This window comes from Schistocerca gregaria, chromosome 9 (genome assembly GCF_023897955.1).
Source record: "Schistocerca gregaria isolate iqSchGreg1 chromosome 9, iqSchGreg1.2, whole genome shotgun sequence".
In the NCBI taxonomy this organism is placed as follows: Eukaryota; Metazoa; Arthropoda; class Insecta; order Orthoptera; family Acrididae; genus Schistocerca; species Schistocerca gregaria.
In genome coordinates, this window is record NC_064928.1 from 250,883,169 (window position 1) to 250,895,660 (window position 12,492).

At 41.5% G+C, this 12,492-nt stretch overlaps 1 protein-coding gene across 3 annotated transcripts in view; it reads right to left on the minus strand.

Moving 5' to 3' along the window:
- Positions 1–3,030: 3,030 nt before the first annotated feature.
- The window catches only part of LOC126291612 (uncharacterized), a 333,380-nt gene continuing 323,918 nt past the window's right edge, over positions 3,031–12,492 (minus strand). For all 3 annotated transcript variants that reach the window (XM_049985147.1, XM_049985149.1, XM_049985148.1), the window contains exons 2-4: positions 11,653–11,786; positions 9,257–9,514; positions 3,031–4,878 (exon numbers count right to left, since the gene is read on the minus strand). In XM_049985147.1, the coding sequence (XP_049841104.1) occupies positions 3,994–4,878; positions 9,257–9,514; positions 11,653–11,786 (1,277 nt within the window). In that variant the 3' untranslated portion in view covers positions 3,031–3,993. The remainder of the gene's footprint in view (positions 4,879–9,256; positions 9,515–11,652; positions 11,787–12,492) is intronic.

Genomic DNA, 12,492 nt, shown 5'->3' on the forward strand with positions numbered 1-12,492 from the left:
ATTGCTTATAAAATCAATGAAGTAAAAAATTATGATGTAGGCATCGTGGGTACATAAATTTATATAAATCTGTCATATCTATCTGAAAAAGCTTCCAACTAAAAAATATAGCTGCCACAAAAATTGAACCTTTCTATCACAACACTGAATTGTAACAATGGGAAAATTGTCTACACAAATCTTACACGTTTAGATATTCGTTTTCACACTGTTATTACAAAATGCACGGCGTTTCTATGAATTCTACAAAAGCGTACACATTTGATTTTCAATGATAGTGCAGTGAAAGACAAAGAGGATGCAACCCAATGAATTATTCGTCTTAAGTTTTGTTCCCCAAAACACTTTATATATGTATATATTTGTATAGATATATATGTACACACCAGTGTACATACTTCGCATTTATATATGTATATCTTTATCAAAAAAGGCACTTGGAATATTTTTAGTTGTTCATAAACAGATGAAATGTCTAAAGCCGAGATAAGGTTGTGAGCAGAGACATGCATAAGTGACCTGCTGCAACAGGAAATGAGGCATTTTGCTTAGATGATGCACTCATTTCATGGTGATGCCATGTTTTGCCTTGTTCCTGGTTTGACCTCTTTGTCCCTCAGCAATTGCTACTGCTTCACAGCTAATTTCAATGCCTAATTTTACAAAGCTTTAAATACTGGAAATTGACACTTATTAGAGAGAAATATAGGCAATAAGAAGAAAATGTTCACATAATGATGATGCTTTAGTGTTGGTATTGCAGTAGAACCATTTAAACCAGCCTTTTGCAAAAATAAATAAAAATATCTGCAAAGTCACATGTGGCTGCAACAGATTGCTGCTGCTGATGTTGCAAAGTAATGATGTGTCAGTTTTAAATGTATGAAGCTGTTCAAAGTATAGGTTTTTCCATCATAATTCACTTGTATTCACTGTACAAAAAAACGACACAGACCTGGGTGATGGGATCAGACAATATTCATCTAAACAAAAAAACCTGGTGTCTAGTCCGTATCTACTGTAAATTATTTGAATTAAATAACTGCGGTAAAAATAATTGTATTTATCACAGCTTTGTTGAGTTGAAAAGCACATAAATTCTGCAGTTTGAGAGTGGATACTATGTTACTGCTTTGACAGCAGTGGTAGAAGTATTAATTCAGTGTATTCCTTTTGTTTACACCGATATTTCAAAACAATAAGGTAACAATTAGACTTATCTGCAATTGTGCTGTGGTTATGACTGGCATGTCTCTTACATTGGCTGCCAAGTACAAGACATCACCCAGACTGACATAATAGAATTAAAGATGCTTATAGAATATCACAGACACACTTTGACAAAAATGTTACATATACAGGTTTTTACATGTCAGTATTATTTGTTTTGGCATCCCACAAGAAATACTGTGTCAAATAGCTAAGTCGAGATCTCAATGGAGAGAAGTGTTGAGGGAAGTGTTCCACAAATACATATTTTGGGTGATAATTATAAAACTCTTAAACTGTTATTTAGCAGATCATTTTAAGCATCCGATACCAAATATACTAGATATATCTAAATTTCATGATGATGATTTCAAAAATATTCCAATGGTCCCTGACATATTGGTCTTCTGTGTGAACCCACAAAATGAACACTGATTATTATTACGTAGTGGACTGATGTGGTCCTTGATTGGGATATATAGTTTGTGGTGTCTAAGAAGCCTTTCTGTACATAGTACTCAGCAGTTTTCTGAATATACATTAAGTTTCTTATTTTTCTACACAAAAATTAAATAAAGCAAAGAAATCCTCAAAATAAATTTCATACACTCGTTTATATTTTTGAACACTTACTGATAATATGACCAACACAATATGTTTAACAGAACCATGCTACAGTGACACAATTTGTAATATTATGGAAACAATATGGAAGTCACAGACTTCAGGTCAATAGCACTCAATACAAATGACGCATCAACTGCAATTTTATCGGGTACACTAAATGCCAAATATGTACGAATAGAATGTTATGTGGGACATTTCCATCAACACTCCTAGTAGATACGGCAAAATATCTAATAACAATTCTCAGTGGAACACATTACAACATTTAGCATCACCAACAATAGTTAACACTCTGGCAGCTGTGAGCATCGCATACCCAAAATAATACCGAGATGTTAGTATGTTTATGATATATATATTGATCTATAATGGTAGTAAAAAATAGCTCATTCAGATAAGAAGGATTAAGTGCTAGTCTCAGAACTAGTACTTTCAATAAACGACAGTTTTACATAGCACAAATAGCGATCTACGAAAAGCTCGGTTTTTGAAAATAAATAGTTGATTTTTTTTCTTCATACAGTCTTTATATGAGCAGATAACTTCGTAGGAGAAATATTAGCTACGGCCTGCAGACAAACTGCATGTTCTCATTCTACATGAAAGATACAGCCACTTCACTAAAGGAGCCCAGGGAAGCTTTTTTTGTTATCTTAATAATACACACAGTGCCACAGAAATTTTGATTTCTTAGTGCCAGTAGATACCAACAAAAATAATCATAATTTAAAGTGCACGATCATGGTAGTGCCTGCATCAGCCGAAAGAGATTAAAAAAAAAAAAAATATTACTGTGTTCATTGAGGAAGTAAAACAGTGATGTGCAAGTAATGACCAATTGCTCCCCACTGCCTACAGTGCGCGCTTTTGGAACTCCATAGAGAAAGACAATTTATGATTTGACAGACTGTGTGAAAAAGGAAAGCTATGATAAATGTGCTCCTACCACTTATCAGAAGATTTTCCAACAGATCAAACAGTATCAGGAAAATCTATCGTAGAAAGACACTACAGTGAGCACAGTAAATCAAGTGCAAGTTAATATGAAGATACTGAGCCTTTATTAAATCCATATATCTCATTTTTTTTTAGATGAAATGCATTTATCCCCCCCCCCCCCCTCTCTCTCTCTCTCTCTCTCTCTCTCTCTCTCTCTCTCTCTCTCTCTCTCTCTCTCTCTCTCTCTCTCTCTCTCTCTGACACACACACACACACACACACACAAACACACACACACACACACACAAAACATTTCAGCCCCTCAAACATATTTTCTTCCTTGCTCTTTATGAACAGTGACATGTGACACGATGATTTCTAAAAGAAAAAGTCTGCTGCCTTTCTAGCAGCACAGAGTCAGGCTGTTTAGACGTAGTTCTTAGAACTGTGGAACAATTTAAAATATATATATGTATATATATTTATATATATCATTTATGTACATTACACAGCCTGTTTCGTCCACAAAATGTCTCAAGAACGCCCCAAACCAATTTTCTTTTAATGTTCTGTAAAGAAGTCTTTTCTTCATTAACTAAACTGCTATTGACTTAGTTGCCTTTAACATTCTGTGCCCACCACGGCATTCTTTTATCTAATCCCAATATGTCAAAAGGATAAAATAAAATTGGGAAAGGTGTGACAGTGGTGATTTCACAGAAGATCTAGACAAGGGCCGCTAGTGTTTCTCTCTTTTTTTTTTGGAGCACAGTATCAACGAGATCCAAATGTTAACCACTCGGAAGTCAATACCTAACCACGAGGTTATATATGTGGACGTGTTTTTCTCTCTCGTTCAGTCCACCCCACAATATTTGTGACAAATAATGTTACAGTGTAGGAAATTCACTACAGGAAGGAAACAAACCAAACTCCTCATCACTAGCTCAGTGCTGCACACGAGAGTTCGGTCTCACACGTCGCCTCGAGTATCGGCTTTCCACAGTCGTCGACAGTTCGAAAGACACTTTCTAGCTCGGCAAACGACCCTGCTCCACTTACGTGCAAGTGGCCTTTGCAAATGGCACATCAAATTTTCTTTTCTGTGGAGTAGGTGCATTTTGAAAGGAGTCCAATACAACACGGCAACCGTCAGAACAGTTCTCTATGACAGTCACTCGGGCTGCCACCGAATTCCACGTCACCAGAGTTTCGCCGTTATGACTCGAGCGAGGCGATCAAGCTGTGGAAGACGACAGACTGGATCTCTCCGAAAATGGACGCGTGCCCACAAGAGTACTGGTGCGGTTGCTGCTGTTGCTGCTGTTCCGCTGCCGAGGACTCGGTGCAGTTGCCAGAGGACGCGGACCTGGAGCTGTCGGCAAACCTGAGCCGCAGCTCGTCGGCGTGCGGCGCGGGTACCCTGGGGACGCCGGTGGTCGCGGACCAGCAGCACGTGCTGTTCCGCAAGTCGTCACCACCGCACGAAAAGAGTCGCCTTTCCAGTTCGGCAGTGGCCGGGTCCGGCACCTCGATAGCCACCTCGAACTTGGGCCTCTTCGCCGGTGCGGGGCCGCACAGCTCCTGGGAGTCGACCGGAGAGGTGGCGGGGCCCGAAGTGGGGACACCGGTAGGTGGGGCCGACGTCCCGATAGCCGTAGCCGCGGGGTCCTCCGACGACGGTTCGACGTCCACCACGTTGACCACGACGTCGTCGTCTTCGTCCTCGTCGTCGATAGAGGTGAGCATGCGCGGTGTGGGTGGCATGTAGAACTGGCTGAGTACGTCACAGCAGTCGTCCTCCAGGAGTGGCCTCTTCCGGCTGTCGCTCGGCACCGTCGCCGAGGTACCGGATACGCTGCCGACGGACGTGACCGAGGCCGAAGACGGGTCGACACCGCTCGGGGACGGTACGGTAGTCACACTGCCGACGACTGCGGGGGAAGCTGGGGTTACCAGTGGGTCCACGACACCGGTCGTCATAGGTGACACGACAGAAGCTTCCGTCAGCGTGGGAGTTGTCGTCGTAGTTGCTGTCGGCACCGAAGGTGTGACTGGATCTGGATCGTCCAGGAAACAGCTACTGGTAGTGTTGTACAGCACCTGAAACAGGCACACCACACTGTTGTTAGCTGCTTGCCTAAACATTTTGTCAATTCTTTCATCTGACTACATCGAGCCAAAGTTCCTCGTCTCTAATGGCAATAACTGGCCACACTGGCTGTTGTAGCGTAGATTGCAACAATGTCTTTTGTCATTTTTCACTACTGTCTATGTTCAGCTGTGTGGCCATTTTCGAGTGTGTGATATAAATCCATCAAAGGGACATACTTAAGCTACAGTCAAAACTTATATTGGTCACGCATTGTTAAAATGCAATCCGTACACTCAATTTCTACGCTACTGGTGTGTTGTGTGCGGATGGTCTTCGCTGTACAATACACAAAATTGCTACCACTTCATTTCTCAAAAGCTCTCAAGGGGAAAAAAATGGAAAAGTAGAAGCTGACACAGTTCTTTAGCATGAATTTGAAGTTCTGAATTGTTTACACTGGTGATAACTTTATGGTAACATTTGTTTCACTGCCAAGCATTCTTTGGGTGTGCATATGTTAACACCAAACAACTGTCAACAACACTCGCAACACAGTCGAGAATATCGCCTATCGTAACACAACATTTGTATTTGATTTGGTACACACAATTTAAACTTGCACACTGACAACTTTGTGTGCGGTAACATTTCTTTCATTTATCATAGCAGATGTTTTCAGGTTTAATTTGATCTGACAGTGTGCAGCAGTAGTTACAATCTGCATAATTTAACCACTCATATTTTTAGGTGTTCACTGTGCATAATTCTTTTGTCTTTGGCATCATCTGGCTTAGTATCTATCAGAGCAATGCAATATTCATATTCTGAGAAGGGACATAGATATACTGAATAATATTTTGTGAGCGAGGTAAACACTCTCGTTACATTAATACTACAATCGAATTTTTCTTTAAATATTTTTTTTCAATGTAAAATAACAACAGTAATGTTTCTGTATGACTGCCCGTGTACAGTAAAAAACCTATTTACACCAAAATTCAGGTATCAGTATGTCTGCAGTGACTGTTTCACTTCCTCATGTAAAAAGTCTCTAAGCTGAACTCCAAACCAGACAAATATGTGTAAGCAGATCGGGTAGTCTTGAAACACACTCTACACAATCAATCAATAATTATTGTAGACTACGAGTCTTTATTGTTACACTCTTCTATTCTATTATTACACTTATACGAGGTTCACTCAAATGAAACCTGGTCAGTGAGTACAGACGAGCTATTCCTGGACATCGATTCACAACAGACGACAAAGTGTGCGACTGGGTCCAAACCTGGATCCTATAGAAGCCAACTAACTTCTTCGAGGATGGAATCGACCGACAAGTGTCGCAATGGAATAAATGTGCCAACCGTTTTGGCAACTATTTTTGAGTATGTGTACTGCATGTAACTAAATTTTTGAGTAAATAAAATCGTTACCGTTACTTTCCGCTAGTGACCGTGTTTCATCTGATGCCACTTACATAATAAGTATATGGGTAGGGAGACTCTTGCAGTGATGAACTACTGCAAGAAACAGGCATAGTTTCGTCATGATATGGGAATAAAATGGACTACACTCAGGCCCACAAAATGTGCAAACATCTCTACTAAATGCATGGAAAAGCACAAGTAACTAAAGTTATGCTCTCCTTGTACAGAGAGTAAGTGTGCAAATACACAGTTCAGAATTTACTTTCACGATAACTCCAAATTTACAAGGAGACGGATAGTAAGGACAGGAAGCAAACTTCGATGTACTTCCCAAAATGTATCAGTGATGTGATGTGCTCATCTTTTGTAACCTTTCCCAATGCAACCATTAATGTTTATTATGTGAGGAAGGACGATACAAGTCCTGAAACACAGGATGTTTTTTTTTTTTTCAATTATTTGCAGTTTTGCAACCTCGAACGTAAGTTTCAGTCAGCCATTCTGTTGCCTTGGAAATGTACAGTTTTCTTAATAAAATTTTCCTTCTGATACAATTAACTGGCTTCTGTAACTCAAATACTACGATGATGGCTAATGTAGAATAACTGCAATTATACTGTGGATGACATCAGAAGTCTGTCCAATTTTGAACCACTTCAATAATGACTGGAAGCCAATGAAATTTGTTCTCGTCCTGGACACCCAGATGTGTATAGCACTAGAGCACAATAACTGCTCTGTGACGTAGCTGTGCTTCGGTACTTCGTAAGGATTGGCAACGTAGAAAACAGCCCCCCCCCCCCCTCTCTGCCACCGTACTTCGCGTAAGCAGACCTCGCCCCTTCCCTCGTGCTTTCTTCCCATCCCGTCCCCCTCTCCCCAGGGCACCAGTGCGCACTCGGACGTAACGCAAACTGCAAGGAGATTCAGAAAGATGAGTCTGATTAATTAATGTTTATTTCATATACACTTCATACGAATAATCTACACATTAATGATGATGTAAATAAAATAGAAAGAAACTTCCACATGGGAAAAATATATTAAAAACAAAGATTCCAAGACTTACCAAGCGGGAAAGTGCCAGCAGACAGGCACATGAACAAAACACACAAACACACACACAGAATTACGAGCTTTCGCAACTGGCAGTTGCTTCGTCAGGAAAGAGGGAAGGAGAGGGAAAAATGAAAGGATGTGGGTTTTAAGGGAGAGGGTAAGGAGTCATTCCAATCCCGGGAGCGGAAAGACTTCCCTTAGGGGAAAAAAAGGACAGGTGTACACTCGCACGCGCACGCACGCACACGCACGCACACGCACACACACGCACACACACGCACACACGCACACACGCACACACACACACATCCACAGACACAAGCAGACATATTTAAAGGCCTTTAAATATGTCTGCTTGTGTCTGTGTGTGTGTGTGTGTGTGTGTGTGTGTGTGTGTGTGTGTGTGTGTGTGTGTGTGCGTGTGCGAGTGTACACCTGTCCTTTTTTTCCCCTAAGGGAAGTCTTTCCGCTCCCGGGATTGGAATGACTCCTTACCCTCTCCCTTAAAACCCACATCCTTTCATTTTTCCCTCTCCTTCCCTCTTTCCTGACGAATCAACTGCCAGTTGCGAAAGCTCGTAATTCTGTGTGTGTGTTTGTGTGTTTTGTTCATGTGCCTGTCTGCCGGCGCTTTCCCGCTTGGTAAGTCTTGGAATCTTTGTTTTGAATAAACAGTTAGAAATAGCTCTGTCCACTCACCAAGAATATTCTCTGTCTACAAAAGCGCAGTCAGACTAAGCAGAAATCTGTACGCTATTCTTCGTGTGTGTCAGAATTCTTACTCACTGGTGCACCGTGCAGAGGGGGAAGGGCCGTGAACGAAGCTCTATGGAGGGGATGAGGTCTGCTTATGAGAGGTGGCAAAGGGAGGGGGGGATTGTTTTCCACATTGGCAATCCTTATAAAGTATTGCAGCAGTAAATTGTTATTCCAATTATAATTCTGCCATCCATGTACATATATCCTATTTTGGGATTTGTTGTTGAGAGTACTGAGTTATTAAGAAAAAACTGGACCATAGTTCACTGAGCACTAGATGGAAAAACGATATACTCTTGGATAACACTTCGTTAAGCAGGGTATAGAAAGGTGTGCACTACTCATCAGCTTTCATTTTCAATAGGCTTTCAGGAACTGAAAAAATTGTGGCAAACCAAAAGTATTCAAACTCAAGTTGAAAGTTAACTTGTGGCAATCACCTTGTAGTCTGTACCTGATTTCCTCACAGCAGTTGAGAAATTTTTGTATACTTCTCACAATTTTTTTGTGTTTCATGAACTATTTCTTTTATAGATCCTCTAATCAGCATTCTGTAAATTTTGTACTGTCTTGTTCCATAACCAAGTAGATTTTGCAAACACGATCCCGCAGAAGTTTAAAAGAAAAAGATAGAAAGTTTCGATTAACTCTGTTATTCATCCCAGCAATTGGTCCCTTCCTCGATGACATATTGCACGGGAAAACAAAACTCGGCTCTTACTTCTGGCCACAGAGGTCTTCTAATTTCACATCGTGTGACCTTTTTTCCCCTGCAGAACTTCACAATTAAGAGCCAGACTACTTTCCATATCTGTCCACAACTCTTGCCGACCTGTGGAAACTTGTCGCAGCCGCAACAAACCCCGTACACCCGCAAGTGAAGATTCTTTGCGTGCGGGACAAATCTGACTATCACGTAGATGTCTGCCATGCAACGGTAGACAGACATACTCAACATTTATAACAAGTTTGTAAACTTCACGGCTTCCTGTTTCCACCTGTATACAGGCAGTTTGTATCTATTTCATAAAAGTAGCAGCAAGAGACGCACATTTTTGTATAGCCCTGTGTAGTATCGGAGAATTCAAAGCTCTGTCAACGGAGACGAGGGCTATTGCCGAAGAGATGAGAAACGTACCTGCTGCTTCATCATCTTCTCCTCGCGCGCCTCCTTCTGTAACCGCTTGACTGTGTTGTTGATGAGCACAGAACGCCTCAGCGAACTCTCGGGGTCCTCTATCTTCTTGAGCTTGCCGATAGAGATCTTGAGCACCTTACGGCGCTCCTCCTTGAGCCGGTACTTGGCAGAGATCATGGTCGGCCGCGACTTGGATCCGAAGCGCGTCCCACTGCTGCCGAACATGAGCGGCAGCTGGTCGTCGGGAGTCTGGTTCACCTGCAATGACGAGGGTGCACCGTGAGGTAGGGCACTCTACTGGTAAGGTGGGAGTGGCTTGCTGGGAGGGTTAATTTCGAGCCAGGATAAAAGACTCGTGAAGAGGAGACCTAAGTTTGCTGTCACAGAAGTGAAACTTGTGATTAAGGAAAATGTCTGCAAGTTTCTATAGTGCACTGCACAAGCAGAGAGGCTTCTCATAAAAAATGAACTGCTGCTAACATCCACAGAGATTAATTAAAAGCTACCAATAAGGAATGGAAACAATAGGCTACACATCAATTTGAGATAGAGAGAGAGAGAGAGAGAGAGAGAGAGAGAGAGAGAGAGAGAGAGAGAGAGAGCAGCTTGGCATGCTCTGCAATGTGACTCCATGTGAACATGTTCACAACTGTAGTCGAAGAGATTTTGAAAGAAAAGAATGACAGTGGAAGTTCCAAACAAAATTATTTATAACAGATTACTGGTAATGTACAATGCACCGACTGTGCTGAAAAAGATAACTAGCAAACTCCAGAGAAGGGAAAATTGCCTTAAATCAATGTTGGAGTCTATGACCAAAACGACCACAACTAGACAGGCGGGACAGGGTGGAAAATGATGAGTCTATAAAGAGAAACCTTTGATGATTCACCAGTGACATACAGTTCTTTATATAAACACTGCTGGCTTTAGGCTGTAATAGACCTGTGTATTCCACAGGCCTGATTGGTCATCACCACTAAGTATATAGATGCAGGAAGGAAGGGAGAGTAAAGTTCAATATCCTGCCAATGGTGATGTCATTTCTAATGAAACTTTGGCTCACATTGGGCAAGGGTGCGGAAATTATCTGTGTTCATTTTAAAGGAATCATCCAAGCATTTCGATTAAGAAATCATGACTGCCAAAGATGAAACTGAACTCCTGTTTTTCTGAACGCAGCGGTGTGTTCTCTTAAAGCAAATGCTCATTTGCAATAATAAACACAACTGCACACAAATACTTTGATTACAATACCATACTTCTTTGTGAGTGTAGCAATATTGTCACCTATAGGACTTGTCTGTTTACATAACATTAAGAACAATTACAGGGCCATCTAAAGGCGAAACATTAAAATATAAGCAAATTATGCAAAAATTGTCAATACTTAGTTTTTCTATTGCTTTTTATGAATGATAGACCTCCACATGCAAATCTGTTACAAAGGCAGAAAGAGCTTAAATCTAAAATTTTTGACATAACAAAAAAAAAAAAACAAAAAAAACAAAAAAAAATTGGTGCAGCAATGGCTATAATCTCCTAAACATGTGATTTTCCTGTTAAGTTACTGCTTATAAAAACAAAGAATGGAAGGTATGGAGGAGAAGATGGGAGCTTTAAGACAGTGAAATTTGAAACACGACAGATATGAGAACGCAAAATGAATGCAGTGGTACAAAAGCCTCAGCAAAAAGTATCACTTGAAAACAAATGTTGTGAAGGAAAGTGATAATGGCTGATAACTGAAAAATATATAAGGGGAACAAATGAGAAGTTATGGTATCGCAACAGTAGGATAAGAAATGCGTGTAGTAGGTAACAGTGACAGGAAAAATGCATCACACTAGTGGAAATGTGGGAAGCACAATTTATTTGAGAGGAAATGGAAACACAGAATGAGGGGAAGCAGCTAATAAAATATTTAGAACGATTATGAACAAACAGGGTGCGCACACGTGCACACTCTCTCTCTCTCTCTCTCTCTCTCTCTCTCTCTCTCTCTCTCTCTCTCTCTCTCACACACACACACACACACACACACACACACACACACAAATGATGAAGAGGAAAAAAGTAAATTAGATTGGTTCTCAAATGGGAAGCAGTAGTGTATATTTTGGAAGGAGGCAAGGGGAAGAGAAGGAATAACGGTTTGTTAACTATGTGCACGGAATGCAAAGTAGATGAACAGAGAAAAGGTGCAGTAACCATAACAAGGTGTAAGGTGAGTGGGGCTAGATGAAGAAAAGACGAAAAACTTTGAATATGACAAATGGGCCAAGTTAGTGAATATGGGGAAACTACAGAAAAGCTAATGAGCCCGGCCCAGAGGGGCCCGAACGACAGTGCCAGAAGTGAGGAGGAGGGAAGTGCGTGTTGAAGAGGTGACTCACTTTCATGTTGGCTGCGCAGCCGTGGCAGCTGCTGCGGCCGCTGCTGGGCACGGCCCTGGGGGCGGAGGCTGGGGGCGGCTGCTGCTCGAGGCGTAGGGGCTGGACACCACTCGCTCTCGCCGTGCCCGCGACACCTGAAACCACGGAGGTGTACCTCTGCTTACACGTATTCCCGTCTCACCAATTTTGTTTCCTTCTTTTTACATTTATTCTCATACTAAAAAAAATCATTTTCGTGCCAGGGGCAAGCCCCGGCTTTGCACGAACGGCATTAAGTATCTACGTCTGGGTGACTTTATGCTGTAGGTTGTAATAAATTATATCCACAAACCTTCCTCGTGAATCAGTCTATTTACAAGTAAACCCTCGATTCTTTAAAGAATCGGGACTGGGTTGGTGCATAAGCTCCTAGGGTTCTTTCCATAAGTCTGCTAAACGCAATAGATAAATGTAACAATGACTTTAGTCGTGAATAATATACTCTCCTTCACTATTCACAACAGTCTGCTCCTTCACTATTCACAACAGTCTGCCAACTCTGGGCTAAATTCTTGATGGAGCAACTGTACAAATTATGTCGGTTTCAAAAAACTTGTTGAGGCCTGTTTAGAGCTCATTTTCATCCGGGAAGGAAGTTTCTTGAAGGTTGTTTGATAGAGAGTGGAAAACGTGACAATCTGACGGCGCAGGATCAGGCTTATGGTGGGTGCAGAATGACTTCCCCCAACAATCTCCCGTATAATGTGTTTTGTCAGTCTAGCAGAACGCGGGCAGGCATTATCATCTGCGAGACATCTCAGCTGTTAACAATAAATGTTATGTGATGCTTGCACCTCAGGG